Here is a 19,905-nt window from a genome sequence, read left to right as displayed (position 1 = left end):
AATTTAAACTGCATTTCAATGACAATTTTCAAAATACGCTGTACGTCACAATATATTCCTACAAGTCAGCAAAATTCAGCCTACTCTATCTAGTTCTTATTTATAGAACAAAACTGCAAGGCAATATATAAAGAATTAGAAATCAAGAAAAAGCAAAAACTTTCATTAAGGTTCTCTAAAATTCTGCTATTTAGGAAAGGAAAGAAAATTAAAAACAAGCAAAATCAAATGAGACCACTAAAGAAAAATGAAAACTAAGCCCAAAGCAAGTCAATGTCCTATAATCAGCAGTGGTAGAGACTTAAACAGAAGTTACATTGTCAAGAATTTGAAAATATTAAGTCAAGGAAATAATTTCCATAGTTTGATAATAAGACATGTCAGAAGAATCTCTTATTTATGTTGGTAATAATTCTAATATGTATTTTGTATCAAAGTAACTTTTCAGGTTACCAATATTAAGTTTTTTTCTTAGAAAAGTACCATCAACATGAGTTAGGTAGTCTTAAGTATTATGTAAGTCAGTTAGGTAGTAAGGTTTCAAAGACAAAATATTCAGCGTAGAATCAGGGGCTATGTTGTTAAAAGAAATTTGTTTCTCTCACATAGTAAAGTTTACAGGAAATAGGATACCCTACTGAATAAAATGTAAAGTCAAATTGAAGCAATATTGTATTTGCTTAACAAACTTACAATATTAGGTCTGAACAAGAATGACTGCTTTTAAAATGAAGTTGTTGCTTCTAAGTCAACATCCCTACAGGTTAAGATATATTCTTAGGGCAGGTTAACTTCCTTATGATGTCGCAATATATGCTGATTCTTTTCTGAGGGTCTCCGGAATCCTTTCTTGCAGTACTCACAGCAGTGAGGATAGTCTTTGGTATGAATGGAGATAACATGTCGCTTAAAGCCTGAGGCATCCGTAGTGCTATATTCACAGTACTCACACTGATATACTTTCCGGCCACTGTGTGTCTTCATATGATTTTGAAGCTCACACTGTTGTTGAAATCCCCTTTTACATCTCTTACACATAAATGGAACATTCACTGTGTGAACTGAGACAATATGGTGACTTAACACCAATAGATCCAGACCCTTAAAGTCACAGTGTTTACATTTGTGCATTTTTTTACTTTTGTGGGTAGCCGCATGCTTTTTGAGTTCTGAAGGCCTATGAAACCCTTTGCTGCACAACTCACACTTATGAGGGTAGTCTTTTGTGTGAACTGAAATTATGTGTCGCTTCAAATCACTTGAGTTTGAACTCTTATGGCTGCAGTGCAAACACTGGTATGTTTTGCTTTCTTGGTGCATTAGAGCATGTTGTTGCGCCTCTTTGGTGTCTGTGAAAGTCAGGACACAGGTGTCACACTTCAATGGTATCTCTTTACTGTGCTTAGTTTTTATATGTGTTTTCAGGTTAGAAGAGTCTGCAGACCTGTACTCACAATACTGGCATCCATAAGGTTTCTCTCCAGTATGAATCCGTATGTGCTTTTTGAGCTCTGATGGGTGACGAAAACCTTTACCACACTCTACACAAATGTGAGGAAATTTCTTGCTGTGGACTGCCAAAAGGTGGCGATTCAATGATGGCTGTTCATACGTTTTATATTCACAGAACTTACACTTGTACGTTTTGCTGGCTTCTTTTTCTCCATGCATTCTTTGGTGAGAACTCAAAGCCCCAGCATGAGACAAATGGTTCCCAGACTCATTACATTCTGTGTCCTTTCCTGTCTTACTGGCCAGCTTGTGGCTCTCCATGTGATTATGAAAACTTATCTTCTTCTTGGTACTGTAATCACAGTCAGTACAGTGGTATTTTTTATTGGCAAGGTGTTCAGGATGGTTTTTCACATGACTTTTCAAGAAACTTTTTGACTTAAATTTCTTTCCACAAAACACGCAAGGGTAGACAGCTAAGGGCTGTCCATTGGGACCAACAATTATTGCTAAGAAATAGAAAGAGACAAGAAAAATAATCAAACCTAACGCTTTTAGTTTCTTCATTAAGCCTAAATAAAGTATGTTTCCTGGAATTTATCAATTTTTAACATTATTTTCACCGCTTTCAACATATATATTGCAATCATAAGAAAGAACTGGATCCAATATGATGAGATGAATTTCATTTTTTTCCAGTTTTTTTAAAGGAAGCTTCAAAGAAGCCTTAAATTACAGTCCTATTCAAAATAATTTGTAAGTAAAGTTAACCATTTAATTTAATTATTATAATCCAAACTTTCAATAATCAATGACATTTTTCAACAATACCCACAAAAATTTAAATATGTAAAGCTGTGTTCTCCCTATACACATGTCCCCAAAACCATCCTCAAAAGGAATACATTCTGCTAACAATTAAAAGTGCTTTCCTGTTTCCCTAAGAGAAGTCCTTTTAAATTTCAAATGTTCTGGTGGTAGTAAAGGTCTGTGACAGAGGTATTGAAGGGAGGGAGGCAGAAGGATAACAAATTTATTGCCAGCTTGAGCTCCAAAGGAAAAATTTGCCTTTAAACAAAACACAGAAATAAAAGCCCATAAAAACTTGATTATTTTATCTTCACATTAAATAAACTAACAGTCAAGTAACATGATTCATGTCAATAATGACAGATACTTTGAGTAAGCTGGGTTGCCATTAGTTTGCAGTCATTCTTGGCTAAAGTATGAGACCCCACCAAAATAGAGTAACACAGCTTATGGCTATCTTTTCTGTTCAAACAAAATAACCAGAGAATTAAGTTCCTTTTTCTTAACATCTTATCTATAGCCTATCAGTAAAACTGTCAACGAATGGAAACTTTTATTTTCAAATTCAATGCATCAAAGCCATCTGGGATCAGGCAGTCAAAAAACCATCATTGCACTTTTGTGGATATACAACAGCATTTCCTCATATAGTCTGCAGAACATCTTATACCATGGAATTTTTCTCTTTCTTACCAGGTGGATAGTGTCTGGATTCAGGTCTTCTCTTTTTCTTTGGTTTTTGTCTAGGCAGTGTGTCAAGGTCACGTGACTCATCTAAGTGCAAGACAGCATTTGCAGTGACATTCTGGTTTTCAGTTTCATCAGAATTATTACCTAACAACGGACATCAAAAACATAATATACAAATTACAAAACTAGGGATTCTTTATTAACTACTACAATGAAATGTAAAACCTGATACCCAATAATAACAAAACTTCTGTTTTATGTAATGCACTTATGAGCACATTTAGTTGACAACCATGGAAAAAATACCTAACATATGCATCAAATAGTCTGTGAAAACTGTAAAGACACAAGCCAATAGAAGAGAAAAGAAAACAAACTCCAAGTACAAATTCTCTGTAGTTTTAATTAGGTAAAAATTAAAGTAAAATTTGAACTATATAAGTTCTCCATAATTTTTAAATCACTGAGTGGGTTACTTTATATTTGTGAAATCTTAAGACCTCAGAAACCATTTCTCCATAAAGAGATAACAGACTAGAGAGATAGCTTAGTTGATAAAGTACTTACATGAGGATTTGCATTTGAACCCTACACACCCTGTTAAAAAAAGCAAACAAAACAAAAAAGGGATGACTATAAAGGTGCATATTTATAATCCCATCACGAAAAAGGCAGAGACATGTGGTCCTGGCAGGCCAGCCAATCAGTCTCTTCAAGCTAAATAAGAGACTCTCACTCAAAAAACAAGATCTCCTGAGAAACAAATACATAAGGTTATCCTTTAGCCTCTGTCCTGTAGCGACAACTTGTTAAGACACAGGATGCTTTAAAGGGAGGTGAAACATTACATCCTGAAGGGAAGGTCCTTAAGCTCAGCAAGGATATAAATCAAAAGCTTCAGGAAGTCCCTGGAAACTGATTAGTCACTCAGACTGCACTCCTTTATCTTCAAACATATTTAGGCAGTTAGGAAAGTAAAGGGAACTGTCAGACAAGATGGACTACTTTGAAGAGGCTCAGATCAGCCATACTACCTGGAAGAGAGTCACATCTTAGTTGCCTGGAAATCCACTCTACAACCTGTCAAAATGCCTACAGGTTACATGATAAATTCCAGGTTTCCAGCTTTCATTTGCCATGCTTGGGTAGGTTTTTGACAATGTTATCTAGCTGTCTTTGAACCATTTCTGTTCTTGTACGTAACTACAGATTCCTAAAAATAACTTCAACCAACTCACTGGTTCACCATGTTGGATTTTGGTTGTATCCATACTTTGGTCTCTGTCACTGTTTCCCTATCTGGGATGACTAGACATTTCTTAACATCTCCCGAGGACTAATGTTACACAAGTGTCTCTGCATCCACATTCATACACATCCCCACATAGATATACACCATACCACAAACAGGGTAAGTAAACCTGTACTAAATCTTTAAGCTGTTACTTACCATAGACCGCTGTCCATGCACTAGGCAAGAAAGCTGACTTCATATCACTATCATCCATCTGTTGTTGTTCATGCACAGTAGTAGCTGCTGCTATGCCACCAGTGTCATCATCTCCTACAATCACTTCCATATAAACCTCATTTGTTATTTCAGCAACATCTAAGCACAAATTATTAAGTACTTTTGTGACTAGGAATATCACAATTTTAGCAATAAATAATTTATTAATATAAAACACCATAGTAAATATTCAATGAAGATTGGGTGTATTCCACTTTTTATCTCAATAATTTATTATATCTGCTTATTTATTTATTTATTTCTTAAGATAAATTCCTACATAATAATCTCAGGGTATTCTGGAATTCAATTTACCATCCAAAATCCTCCTCCTTCAGTCTTTCAAGTGCCTAGATTACAAGTGAATGTAACCATGCCTTGGTTTTTATTTATTTGTTTGCTTACTTTGTTTTTTCCTGCCTCCTGAGTGCTGGGATTAAAGGCAAGCACCATTACAGCCTGACTGGTGCCTACTTATTTCTTAAAGCCAACAATTTAAAATACATTAAAAGATACTTATGTTCTTTTTTATATCACAGCATGATAGCCTTTATAATAGGGATGTTGCTATATGACTTGCATTAAAAAGAATCAGAGCTTATGAAACATAAACCATCTCCATCCAAAGTGAGCCATGTACTTACTATAATCTTTATCTTCCTGCTGAGGGTCATTGACAGTCATATGAACCATCTTGTCTTTGGGAACATGAATACTACTGTTCTGATCATGTAGTTCAGTTCCATTGTCATTGTTAGTCTCACTCTCTGATATGTCTCTAGTTTGTCCTAAAAGGAAACATGCTATGAGAATTAATTTGGAACTTCATTTATTTGACTTAGTAGGCTTACCATTTTTATATCTGCATATTATCTTAGAAATGTCTTAAACTTTAAACAAGCTTTCAAACTTTCCAACCTAAATAGGTTTTCTTTTTTTAAAAAAAATCATGTCCTGTACATACATACATTCGCTTTGAGTTTGAAACCAATCTTGTATACAGAGTAAGTTCCAGGCCAGCCTGGGCTACATCTGAAACCCTGCCTCAAAAACACAAAAGCAAACAAACAAAAAAACAGAAGAATCACACTGTATAATATAAAACAACATATATATATATATGTGTGTGTGTGTGTGTAGTACTATATATTATATATATTATAGTATTATATATACACTATATGTAATATAATATGTATGTAATATAACAGAATATTATAGATGATAGATAGATAGATGGACAAGACAAAGTTTTCCTCCTTACCTAGGTCATCTTCTCTGGGGTCAGCTTTAAAAATGTACACCTCGATAACTTCAGGACATGTGCCATCCAATGTACAAGGATCAATTTCTGGCTCTGCATGAATGGTAACATCAGTTGAATCTTCAGGATCTGTTTTGTCAGTGTCATCTACCAAATGGACAGGAAATGCATTGTAAATCTTCACAGCAGAGTTAGAAACAAAATGTGACTGCTTTTTCCTTTCTGAAACAGAGTTGAAGTGGGCCTGACTAGTTTGGTCAGCATTTGATAAAAGTACTTGCTCTCCAAGTCTGACAGCCTGCATTTGATCCTTAGAACCAGTAACAGAAAAGAACTGACTTGTGAAAATTTATCTTCTAATCTCCACCTATGTGATCAAACAAGCATACTTTCTCTTTCCCATCTCACACATACACACTATACACACACTAATAAGTAAATTTACAAAGAGGGTAGTTAAATGGTTAAAAGCACTTGCTATTCTGAGAGAGGACCAAAGTCTGGTTCCCAGTACCCAAATAGGCAACTCACAAACTTTGGTTCCAGGGGATGCCCCCTTCTGTCTCCATGGACACAGCACAGATATACTGTACACTCAAACACTCAAAACACACACACACACACACACACACACACACACACAATATTAGAGAGACAAAAAAAATAGATGGAGGCAAAATACTCTAATATATAAAAAGAGAGTAAATAAATCTTTAAAACACATATTATCTAACCTGATACATAAAATTTAAATGCAATAAATACCTTTTCCTTCTTTTCAAGAATGTACTGGCATTTGAACTCGGGTTTATCTGCTATACATGTCTGCTCTACGCACATGCAATTAATGCTTATGAAAATACTTCTATAAGTAATAAAATATTAAGATAAAATGATTTACAATAATCCAAACTCTTGGTATAACTCCAAAGTTATGAAGAATAATGGAAGAACATATTTTCTTAATTAGGAGAATAATGAAAGAACATATTGTCTCAATTATTCATCTATAAATAACAGTATCAACATGCAAAGTCAGTTAACAGTACTCTTCATGTACACATTTTCTTATGGACACCAGATACATACATGGTACACAGACATACATGTAGGCAAAACACCTATAACACATAAAGTAGTAATTTCAAAAAGTTGCCAAAATTTTTAAAAACAAAACCAAATCAAACCCAACAAAAATAAATGTGCAGTGCTGATGATGGAACTCAGGCTTTGGACTTAGTAGGTAAACATGCTACCACTTAGCTATATCCCAACCCCTATTTCTTCAACTTTGCTTAGACAATGAAAAGAAACTCTTGATATGATGTATCTTATTTAAGAAAAAAAAACTTTAAAATGAAATAACTATGCCCTTAAAATTATATCACTTCAACTGTTCAAAGAAAATACATTATGCTGTATATATTTTCATATAAGTAAAATGACAAAAATCTAAGAGTAAGGAAAACAATGTTGTCTTGAAATCAAATTTGCAGTAACTGCAATGAAAACACCTTGCTAGCATAATGATCATTCTATAACCTAGCTAACAGTATTAATTTCCCAATGCCTTGTCTTCATTCTAGCATACAAAGATACCATAATCATACACCTACAAGCTTACTAAAACTTGTTTTAACACTGTGCTGCATAGTTTTGTGTCAACTGAACACAAGCTAAGTCGTCTGAGAGGAGGGCTTCTGTTAAGGAAATGCCTCCACAGTATTGATATGTATTGATATGTACACGGATCTGTAATCGATGGAGGAGGGTCCAGTTCATTGTGGGTGGTCCTGGGATCTGTAAGAAAGCAGGCTTAGAAAACCACAAGGAACACACCAGTAGGCAGCTTTCCTTAATGGACTCTGCATCAGATCCTGCCTCCAGGTTCTCACCCTTTTGAGTTCCTGTATTGACTTCCTTCAATGATGAACAAGGATATATTAGTGTACACCTAATAAACCTTTTCCTATCCAAGTGTTTTTTTGTCATGCATGTCATTGCAGTAAAAGATACCCTAATCAAAACATAAAACCTACAAATACAATTAACACTATTTTAAAAAGAAAATAATAACACAAGTGTAAATGGCCTCATACTTAACTATATAAGCATAAATTGATACTAAAAGTGATAACCACATATGACTTATAAAATACCAAACAGTTTTATGTTAGACAAAAAGACCTAAATCCTAGAAGACAAAAGGGAAATGAGGTGAAGAAATAGCTTGATAAAGAACAGCCCAAACCTACAAATATGATTTATATAAAACCCATAAAATTCTAAGAATAAAAGGGCTCAAATGCAGAGACAACATAATTTTACTGGCCAAAATAAGGAAGAAATTATCTTTTGGTGTTTGAAATGAGGTGTCACTATGAAACCATAGCTGGACTTTGAGAATTGATGATATTCCCTTCTTTAAACCCTTAGTGCTAGCAGACAGGAGGAGGATTCTTGAAGCTTACTGACCAGCCAGTCTAACAGAACCGATCAGTCACCTTCAAGTACACTGAGTGATCTTGGTCTCAAAGAAAAAAGGTACAGAAAAGCCAAGGATAGAAATTGTGTTAATCTCTAACTTCCACATTCAAGAATACACCTGTGATTGTGCACCTGAATGTACATACACAAACAAGTATGTATATTTACATATAAAACAAAACAGAAAAAACATTTTGTTGATAATTTCAGGCATGTTGGCACACACTTAAAACTCTGGTACTTATCAGTGTCAGACAAGAGAATCAGAAGTTCATGTTCAGCATAGAGTGTAGTGAGACCCTGTCTAAAGCAAAACAGGCAGAAACAAACAAAACAAAAAGGTTTGATAATCACTGTAGCTAAAGACTTACAAAAAATTATAAAATAGTACTCACAGTTGACTTGGATGTTATCTTGTTGCTCCAAAGGCATACCATTGGAATCTAAGACTGCTTCAGAAGCACAATCTGCTACTAATATTTCTGAAATGTCAGCTGTCAGAGGATCACTGATGACTTCTGCTTCTACTATGCTATCATGAATCACATGCTCAATATGTCCCACGTCAGACATGTGCAAAGCTTCACTCATCAACACATGTTCAGGCATAGTCAATGAGGTTGATGTAAAACTAGAACCTAAAATGTCTGGAACTGGGAACTGTGCTAAAGACAATTCTTCAGTTATATCTAAATCAAGCACTTGCTCAGGAATGATAATGTTATCACATATATCTGTTTCCTCTAAAATAGGTGAATAACAAACATCTTCAATAACAAAGTTTTCAATACCATCTTGGATTATAATTGAGTCTGGCTCATCAGGAATAAAATTTTGAATAGTTACATCTGAATTGGATAAAAAAACAGTTTCTTGTATTTCCAAAATATACTGATCACCATCCATGTGTATTGTATCATCTCCTTAAAAATTAAAATTGAAAAGACAATTTTCAGGTAAGCATACATATCTCCAAGTACATGGTTTTAAATTTCTATGAGGAAAACACACACTATCACCTTAGTATAAAGTGAGCTATGTAAGAAAAAGTAATTAACAAAAGAACTTAAAAATCTTAGCTTCCATCAACAAAAAAGCAGCAAATCTGGGAAAACCAGTTTTAGGATAGTCATAGAGGAAAAGTATTTAGAAAAGAAATTTTAAGGTATTAACATAGTGTTGAAAATTTTGCTAAAATGTTAAATGAAATGTTATGATTAAGTAAAAAGCGAACAATACAATTTAGAAAGCAAAACTTTTCTGAAGTTTCATTTTATCACTAAGACAAACCACTTTGTTTTTCTCCTCTTTCTTTCCTTAAAATTTGTATTTCTCCAACTTGTTTTTGAGAAGTAGCATATATAGCTTAGTCTGTGATACTGCCAACTATAAATAAAGTCATCTTTTGTGGAAGTAAGATTAAAACATTCAAGGAATAAATGAAAAGTGAGGCAAAGTCCACAGTTATGGACAACAGACAACTGGCTGAAAAAGATATCTGACTGGATAGTTAAATGAATAAAACTGCTGTCTTTCAGGAATTAGATGTTAAGGACATCGGAGGTGGGACATAGACCAATATGCATTGAGATATAAGCTGTATATCTGCAGTAGTCCCTTAGTTCTTCCTCTAAAGAATCAATTTTCCAAATCCCACACAAGTTTTTTAGACTAAAACTAATACAATTTCATTCTGTAGTTAAGGAATGAAAGTAAAATGAGTGAGCCATTAAAAACTCATTGAGATTAAATGATTTAACCAGTACCACAAAACTGGCACATAATAATGACATTCAGTAAATTCTGTTTAGACTGTAAGTCACAAATGGAAACAGAATTTGTATTATGGAGGGAAGGATGTATAAAACAAGAAAATGTAACATAAAAAACCAAATAGCAAGACAATTCTAACTTATAGAAAAACCAAATATAGGGGCCTCCTACATTAAATGTCATTTGCATGAAAGACAGCATTTAGTAACAAAAGAACTAGATAAAAGCCCAAATTTATGTACATGTAAGTTGTGACTTTGGGCAAATCATTTAACCTCTGAATTTCAGTCTCCTCTTTAAATTAGGATAGTGGTACCTGTCAGGCATGTCATAGGAGAGTGATGATGTTCAAATGGGAATGTATGCAAAGCATCCTGAAAAACTATAAAAAGACTTTTATTACTATAATGACAGTGAAAATTTATCTATAATACACACTATTATAGATAAATAACTTTAAGTATTAATTATCTAGACTAAAACATTAATTGCCCTCCAATCTGCTACCAAGTTCTAAGATTACATATCGTAAAACAAGGCAAACTAAGAGCTCTGAAATTTTTCTTCAAAGAACTTAATCTCCTGTTTTTGAAGTATTATGTTTCAATATTTTATGAAAAATTAATTATAAATTGCATTGCCTATTAAAAACTGAAACCACCAAAACGTGATTCAAAGGACTATGAAAGACACAGAGAAAACTTAGAAAGGTTAATAAGAAAAGTTTAATAAAAGTAATTTCCTAAAATTGTTATGAATAGTTACATATTTTCTTATAGAGCATTTTATAATATGGCAAATGCAGAATGAATAGTAATCTGAAACTTCATTACTAGAACTTCATGAATAATTTTCCATATACAGTTTGGGACTGAAAATAAACTATCCTCTTGATGCAAACTTTTTTATAGGGAAGCATGTGAACCAGAAGGTTGTAAAAGTAATATAGGATAAATACAAAAGGGTTGGAAAATACCTAAATTGATTAAGTAAAGATTATGGAAATGACAAAATCCATGATCGAGGATCCAAGACTAAGAGTGATAAAATGATTTTGTTATATGTAGTAATAATGAGAAGCCAGGTGTGGCAGTGCACACCTTTAATTCCAGCATTCGGGAGACAGACATGGAAGATCTCTGTAAGTTTGGGGCCAGCCTGGTCTACAATGTGAATTCCAGGAGAGTCAAAGCTATTATTTCATCTATCGCATTCCATAATGCAAATATGTTCACAATATAAAAATCACATTCCCATGAATGTGGAAAGTTTTGGCTTATCTATTGTGAAATTTTTTAATGTAATTCAAGTATAATGAATTTAAGGTCATGGATAGGATGAGTGTACCCAGTCTCAAAAGATGAATTGGAATTTTACAAGACAATGTAGAGAGGCAAGTTTTCTGCAGACAGGCTACTCCAACACTACCTGCCCCTCACTGACAGAACCCTGTAAGCTACAAGGTTCACTTTGTCTACAAACCCACCCATCCCCTGACCTCAGAGGAACTTGGAACCACATGTTGCAGCTGCACACAGAAGACCAAGAGGTGAGTGATCAATCAGCCGGACACCTCACTCTCTAGACCCTTCATACCAGGGCAAAACCGAGGGCTCCTCCCCCATAGGCTCACCTTCCCTAGATAGCAGCGGGCAAGTTTCCTGAAGGTAGGCTGCTCCAACTCCCCTTGAAAGCTAGCTACAAGGCCCACTCCACCCCAAACCCACCCATCCCTTGTCACCTCAGAGAAATTCTGAACCACAAGCTGCAACTGCACACAAGGGACCAAGAGGTAGGTTATCAGTCAGCCAGCTGGACTCCCCACGCTATAGGCCCTCCATAAAGGGGCAAGACCCCAGGTCCTCCCCTACCTGCCTCAGCTTCTCTAGCCAGCAGCAGGCAAGTATCAACACGCTCCCTATCCCACCACTCATCGACAGAAACCTGTAAGCTACAAGGCCCACTCTGCCCACAAACTCACCCAACCCTGGTTGACCTCAGAGGAACTATGAACAATGGGCTGCAAATGCACACTAAGGACAAAGGGCAGAGGAGCAAAGAGACAGACAGCGACTGCAAGGATTGAACCAAGAAGCAAAGATACTGCCAGTACCAACTGGTGGAAGAGATGGGTAGGTGCCAATGCAAAAATTCATTCAACAAACTAAAAGGCAACATTGGTAACACGAGAACCCAGAGGTCATACAGCAGGAAGACTTGATCATCCCAACTCAGAAGAAGCAAAGTATCTTAAATATAACTTTATGAAGATGACAGAGACCCATAAACAGAAAATGAAGAATTCCTTAAAGAAATGGAGGAAAAGACCAACAAAAGTTTGGAAGAAAACAATAAATCGGTCCTTGGACTTCCCACAGGTCAGGGACCCTGATTGCTCTTTGGGCTGATGAGGGAGGGGGACTTGATCGGGGGAGGGAGACTTGATCGGGGGAGGGAGAGGAAAATGGGAGGTGGTGGCGGGGAGGAGGCAGAAATCTTTAATAAATAAATGAATTAAAAAAACAATAAAACACATTAAAACACAAAAAAATAAATAAATATATTAACACACACACAAAAAAAAGAAATTTAAGAAGACCAAGAGAAAGCAAACAAACAGGTGAAGGAAATAGTTCAAGAATTGAAAACTGAAATAGAGGTAATAAAGAAAATAGAAACCTAAGGAATTCGAGAAATGAAAAATCTGGGTATATAAACACAACTACCAATGCAAGCATAATCAGCAGAATACAAAAGATGGAAGAAAGAATCTCAAGTGTTAAAAATACTGTAGAGAAAATAGATCCATCAGTCAAAGAAAACGTTAAATCCAACAAATACTTAACACAAAACATCCACGAAATATTGGATACTATGAAGAGAACAAATTTAAGAATAATAGGGATAGAAGGAGAAGAACTCTAGCTCAAGGGCACAGAAAATATATTAATAGAAGAAACCTTCCCCAACCTGAAGAAGGATGTGCCTATGAAAATACAACAAGTAGAAATTCCTAGGAAAAAGTAGTTATTCTTGTAACAGTATCTTACAAAATAGTTTTTTAGTCAAAATTAGAGAGAAAATGTAAAATAGGTCACTTCACACTAATTAAGAGAACAATCCATCCAGAGAACAATGATATGCTCCAAACAGAGATGCAACTGAAGTTCATAAATAAATTCTAATAAATACAAATTCACAGATTAACATAAGTATAATAGTAGTAGATGATTTCAATACTTCATTATAATCAATTACCAGGTCTTTCTGACAAAAAAATTAAGGCTGTATTAGCCAGAAATGTCATAGAACAACAAGAGTCTAAACTACTCGACCCAAAACAGCAGGATCCACATTTTCCTCAGAAGGCCATAAACTTCCTCTATAAAGTATGTCTTAACAACTACGAGAAATTTAAATGAAACATGTATTCTATTTGGTCAAATGGAGTAAAGCCTCAAACTAATGTAGATTATACAATCTGCTACTGAATGATGAAAAGACAACTGAATGATTAAAGAGAAATACAAAAGTTCCTGGGTCACAGGATAGCCAAAACAATCTTATACAACAAAGGAGCGTCTGGAGGCATTACCATCCCTGACTTCAAACTCTATTACAGAGCTACAGTATTGAAAACAGCTTGGTATTGGCATAAAAACAGAGAAGTCAACCAATGGAATCGAATAGAAGACCCTGACATTAACCCACAAACCTATGAACACCTGATTTTCGATAAAGGAGCTAAAATTATACAATGGAAAAAAGAGATCATCTTCAACAAATTGTGCTGGCAAAACTGGATGTCAACCTGTAGAAGAATGAAAATAGATCCGTTATCTATCACCATGCACAAAACTCAAGTCCAAAAGGATTAAAGACCTCAATATCAGCCCGAACACACTGAACCTGATAGAAGAGAAAGTGGGAAGTACTCTACAACACATGGGCACAGGAGACCACTTCCTACATATAACCCCAGCAGCACAGACATTAAGGACAACATTGAATAAATGGGACCTACAAAACTGAGAAGCTTCTGTAAAGCAAAGGACACTGTCGCTAAGACAAAAAGGCAACCCACTAACTGGGAGAAGATCTTCACCAACCCCGCAACTGACAAAGGTCTGATCTCCAAAATATATAAAGAACTCAAGAAACTAGACCATAAAAGGCTAATCAACCCAATTAAAAAATGGGGCACTGAACTGAACAGAGAATTCTCAACAGAAGAACTTCAAATGGCCAAAAGACACTTAAGGTCATGTTCAACTTCCTTAGCGATCAGGGAAATGCAAATCAAGACAACTTTAAGATACCATCTTACACCTGTCAGAATGGCTAAAATAAAAAACACCAATGATAGCCTTTGCTGGAGAGGTTGTGGAGGAAGGGGTACACTCATCCATTGCTGGTGGGAATGCAAACTTGTGCAACCACTCTGGAAAGCAGTGTGGAGGTTTCTCAGGAAATTCGGGATCAACTTACCCCTGGACCCAGCAATACCACTCTTGGGAATATACTCAAGAGAGGCCTTATCATACAACAAAAGTATATGCTCTACGATGTTCATAGCAGCATTGTTTGTGATAGCCAGAACCTGGAAACAACCTAGATACCCTTCAATGGAAGAATGGATGAAGAAAGTATGGAATATATACATATTAGAGTACTACTCAGCAATAAAAAACAAGGACTTCTTGAATTTTGCATGCAAATGGATGGAAATAGAAAACACTATCCTGAGTGAGGCAAGCGAGACCCAAAAAGATGAACATGGGATGTACTCACTCATATTTGGTTTCTAGCCATAAATAAAGGACATTGAGCCTATAATTAGTGATTCTAGAGAAGCTAAATAGGCATCCTCCTGAATATTAACCTTCATCAGGCGATGAAAGGAGACAGAGACAGAGACCCACATTGGAGCACAGGCCTGAAATCTCAAGGTCCAAATCAGGAGCAGAAGGAGAGAGAGCACGAGCAAGGAACTCAGGACCCCAAGGGGTGCACCCACACACTGAGACAATGGGGATGTTCTATCGGCAACTCACCAAGGCCAGCTGGCCTGGGTCTGAAAAAGCCTGGGATAAAACCGGACTCGCTGAACATAGCTGACAATGAGAACTACTGAGAACTCAAGAACAATGGCAATGGGTTTTTGATCCTACTGCACGCACTGGCTTTGTGGGAGCCTAGGCAGTTTGGATGCTCAACTTACTAGACCTGGATGGAGGTTGGGGTTCCTTGGACTTCCCACAGGACAGGGAACCCTGATTGCTTTTCGGGCTCGGGGGGGACTTAATTGGGGGAGGGGGAGGAAAATGGGAGGCGGTGGTGGGGAAGAGACAGAAATCTTTAATAAATAAATAAATTTAAAAAAACAATAAAAAAGATATATACATAACATCTAGACACCATAAAAGTCAAAAAGAAAAGTTCCTGGGTCAAAACAAAAGCACAAACAGAATCAAACTAAATCTATAGGATAAAAACAACGAATGTAGTCCTAAAAGGGAAGTTTATAGGTCAGTGTGCCTATATTAAGAAATCAGATCTCACTAATAACTTAATGATATACATTACATCTCTGAAAAGACACAGATAAGGAAATAAAACCGACAGAGATCTTCATCAGAGCAACAGATTGAGCTCCCAAGGTCCAGATGAAGAGCAAAAGGAAAGAGAAGACAAGCAAGGAAGTCAGGACCGAGAGGGGCGCACCCACCCACTGAAACAGTGTGCCTGTTCTAATGGGAACTCACCAACTCCAGCTGGACTGGGTCTGATTGAGCATGTGATCAAACCGGACTCTCTGAATGTGGCTGACAATGAGGGCCGACTGAGAAGGCATTTGATAAAGGCACTGGGTTTTGATCCTACTGCATGTACTGGCATTTTGGGAGCCTAGACTGTTTGGATGCTCACCTTCCTAGACCTGGATGGAGTGGGGAGGATCTTGGACTTTCCACAGGGCAGGGAACCCTGACTGCTCTGAGGACTGGAGAGTGAGGGGGACGGGGAGGGAAGGAGAGGAGTTAGAGGGAAATGGGAGGAGGTGTAAATTTTTGAATGGAAAAATAAAAAGAAAGAATGAAAGAAAGAAAAAAATAAGACACTTTCATTGCATTATAAAATATTAACAAAGTGGAAATAAAAAAATCAAAGAATAATGAAGTGTTGGTTATTTGACACACACTGAGCAAAGTATCAACAAGAACAAGAAAAGATCAGGAGCTAAGAGCAACTGACAGCAGATGTGGGGTGAGAATCTTTTTGTTTTCTTATGTCTGGCAGCTAGTGGGTTAGCCCTACTTTATTTAGTGTATGTTCTTTTTTCAATGATTTTTTTATTTCATTTTACATTCCAATCACAGTTCTCCTTCCCACCCATCTCACCTCCCCACAACCTACCCCTATCCACTCTTATGTTTTCATACCTATCCCATACAGACAACAAAATGTAGGTTTGGTGTAAAGTGTGTACATGTGCCTGAGAGCATATATGTATGTGTGCTTCTGTCTCTGTCTCTGTGTGTGTGTGCTTGTTCACTCATGCAACATGTGTGTAAAAGAGTAGATGATTAAAAGGTAGCAAAGGGAAAAATATCCTCACATAGTGGTATATTATTTGTGTTTTAATAAATAAATCTTTCCTGAAGATCAGTGCAAAGCAGCCCCACTTGTTAGTCATACAGATCAGGCTGGGGTGACACACTTTTATTCCTAGTCATAGGAACTGGGCAATAGTGGTGTACGCCTTTAATCCCAACACTAGAGAGCAATATAAAATGGGAGGAGACAGATCTCATTTAGTCTCAATCTGAAGATTCATAGACACATGATCACCCCTTTGTTTGTCTGAGTCCTGGCAGAGTAAGATTGCTCCTAGTGGCTTGGCTGTTTTGCTTTTCTGATCTTCAGGTTGAACCTCAATATCTGTCCCTAAGGTTTTATTATTCATGTTATATCAGGGGAATTGGAGGAAGGTAGTATAAAATGAGAAGACAGAGAAAGTTCCCTCCAAATTGTCCACACTAACACTAATACTAATAACACTATAAATGTATAATGTAGAATGAAAAATAAAGAATTTGGCAAATGGACTTAAGGTACAGTCCTAAAAATAGAAGATGACTTTAAACTACTTAATTGGTTGAAATCTCATCAGATTAGTTCATAGAATAGTATTCTATCATGATATTAATGGTAGGTTGGAGACTCACAAGCATGAGATAAGATCCACTTCCTTTTGTAAAGCAAGAAATGAAATGAGGGCTTCCTCTAGAAGCAAAGATAACTAGCTCTGGATATCAAATTAGAAGGAAAAATGACCTGTTTCACAATTGCAAGGAATTATAAATGACCAATATAGGTTCTTCCTGAAATTTCTTCCAGAAGAATGTACACATACTGTTTTGAACTTGTTATACGATTTGTCAACTTGTTATATACTATTTGTCAACTACAATTGAACACCACAGTGTTTGTGTTTTTGACTTAAAGAATTTTATAGTAAATTTCCTTTGTAGGGGAGTATATTATGGAAATATACCAATGCAACAACAACAAAAAGCACCTCAAATCACAACTAGTAGGATTTTAATGTGTAAGTTGGACATAATCAGAGTTAAGTGAAACTGGACTAGTTAGATGGTTTTGCAGGGAAAAGTTCTACCAAGCCAGATTAACAGGGATCCCTGAGACCTAACTAGTAGAAGAAGAAAACCAAATCCTACAGTCTTCTAACCAAACACAATATGCTATATACATGCATGTTCACACAAAATGAATAAAAATAAATGTTAATAAAAAACAGAATAAGTGAAATTAGTAGTAAGACCTGGGTACTGAAAGGGCAACTGACAACAATAAGCTTTTGGCCAGATAGTAAGGTAAGTAGGATATCATATTAAATATGGTGACACATTTTGTTAATAGCAATTCTAAATCTAGTAGATAAGAATTAAAATAACCAAGAAAGAATATACCTATTCCATCATAAAATGGGTTTTCTTCTTGTGGGGTCAATTCAAACTCATCTTCATCCATGACCTTAAGTTCTCATTTAAGTCAGCTCCTAAACCAGGGAACAGAGTAATTATTTTACAAATAAATTAATTATCAGAATATCAAAAACTGATTTCTATCACATATATATATATATATATATATATATATATGTTATCATATTTGTATTTCTGAAAAATCCATTATCAATAGCATATCAACTTATAATAAAAAAGGATTTTTCAGAATAAGACATACAAACATCTCTTAGACCTAGGTAAGCTCCTCTTGTCTACTAGTGGGAACTTAATGTTATATTAGGGCTCAGATTAATCCATTTTGTAAATTCCCAGGGAATTTCTGCAATATTTCATTGCAATGGTAAATTTAAGATAGTCTCCAATTAGGCTCAATTATAATTTCAATTATGAATTTCACCACATTATAAAACAGTAAAAATTCAAAATTCTTTAAGGCACCTTTATACCAATGCCTGTTCACTGACATTGAGATTACAGAAAAAGTATGTTTGTAAGATTCTGTACTTTTTATTTTATTTTATTTTATTTTTTTTTGGATTTTTCGAGACAGGGTTTCTCTGTAGCTTTTTGGTTCCTGTCCTGGAACTAGCTCTTGTAGACCAGGCTAGCCTCGAACTCCCAGAGATCCGCCTGCCTCTGCCTCCCGAATGCTGGGATTAAAGGCGTGCGCCACCACCGCTCGGCTCTGTACTTTTTATTAATCCTTCCATTAATCATCAGTTATAAAAAGAAACTATAAATTACCATTTAAAACATGAAAAATAATAAAGTTCAACTCACATATGAATTATTTTAATTGTTAAAATTTTGACAAGTAAACAGAACTGAAAGTCATTTTCTAAATTTGGTGTAGACTAAGCAAGAGAAATAGCCAGTTTACTTAACAAAAATCAAACACAAAGTATCTGTATTATATTTTAAAACAACAGAAGATGTTCTCTGACCCAAACATTAATACTGTGTTACTAACACCCACACAAAGACATTGCCTTAGATTTTTTTCCTAAGGGAGTGTTTTATGAATCTCAGGCTGTTCTTCTATTACCTAGGTAGTGACTAATAACCCTGATCCTGATACTCTGGTCTCTAATTCTTTGGTGCTGGAATTTCAGGCAGAGGGCATCATTCTCAGGGCTTCACAGATGCTAGTCAAACACCTAACCAAGTTGCATTATAGCCCAAATCCATGTTTCTGCTTAAAACTCAAAAGTAACATAATATTTTTGTTTGATCTGCCAATCCTCTGAATTATGAGAACTTGATCAATAAACTAGAAATAATTTTTAGAATACCAAACACTGTTAGCATGACTTTGTACAAGTAAAATGCTCTTTGCTATAACTTACCTCAGGTCATATTCTCTATACCTCTAGGGACTACTACTAATCACAAAGCCTGAAAAAAATATTAAACTATGCAATCTGAATCTTATTCACATATAATTTCTCACTTGTTCTGTCCCCCAAAACCTTAAAAGACTTGGGTATTCTCTCTTACAGGCACTCCATGACCATCTCTGATGGCTTCTCATAAGATCCTATCTAGTATGCTCTGTACTTTTTATTTTGGGATATCTGAAATTATAATAGTCTTCATGATAACTATTTCTTAGTCTGTATCTTATTAAAACAAATTCCATATGTAATATGCATGTAAATGCACACATTCTACATACAATATACACACAAATTCATGTAAAAACAAGTGAGTTCTCTAAAACAAATTTCAAATATTGGCAGTCCTCCATTCAAAATGTTTAATGGATCACAGGTAACTTAATTCATTCTCAGTCTCTGCAGATTGTAGTATTCTGAGATTTGTTGACTGATATGAGGTCTTCTGTTCATGTGCAGCCCTGGCCTATTGAT

General features: G+C 35.6%; 1 protein-coding gene across 4 annotated transcripts; it reads right to left on the bottom strand.

The window, feature by feature from the left end:
- Positions 1-640: 640 nt before the first annotated feature.
- On the bottom strand, positions 641-18,038 carry LOC142841998 (zinc finger Y-chromosomal protein-like). Of its 4 annotated transcripts, none has more exons than XM_075958984.1 (7): positions 17,978-18,038; positions 8,585-9,136; positions 5,727-5,876; positions 5,107-5,250; positions 4,403-4,561; positions 2,956-3,096; positions 641-1,961 (listed from the first exon to the last, which is right to left on the bottom strand). In XM_075958984.1, the coding sequence occupies exons 1-7, from the start codon at positions 18,036-18,038 to the stop codon at positions 778-780; spliced, it is 2,391 nt and encodes a 796-aa protein (XP_075815099.1). In that variant the 3' UTR covers positions 641-777. The 4 variants fall into 4 exon arrangements, with proteins under 4 accessions (XP_075815099.1, XP_075815100.1, XP_075815101.1 ...); XM_075958985.1 differs by having other exon boundaries at positions 5,727-5,873; XM_075958986.1 differs by having other exon boundaries at positions 4,403-4,534; positions 5,113-5,250; positions 5,727-5,873.
- Between the last annotated feature and the right edge of the window lie 1,867 nt (positions 18,039-19,905).

Source organism: Microtus pennsylvanicus, chromosome Y (genome assembly GCF_037038515.1).
Source record: "Microtus pennsylvanicus isolate mMicPen1 chromosome Y, mMicPen1.hap1, whole genome shotgun sequence".
NCBI classification, from domain to species: Eukaryota; Metazoa; Chordata; class Mammalia; order Rodentia; family Cricetidae; genus Microtus; species Microtus pennsylvanicus.
Note: the sequence above shows the minus strand (reverse complement) of the source record. Positions and strands in the feature narration are given on the sequence as shown.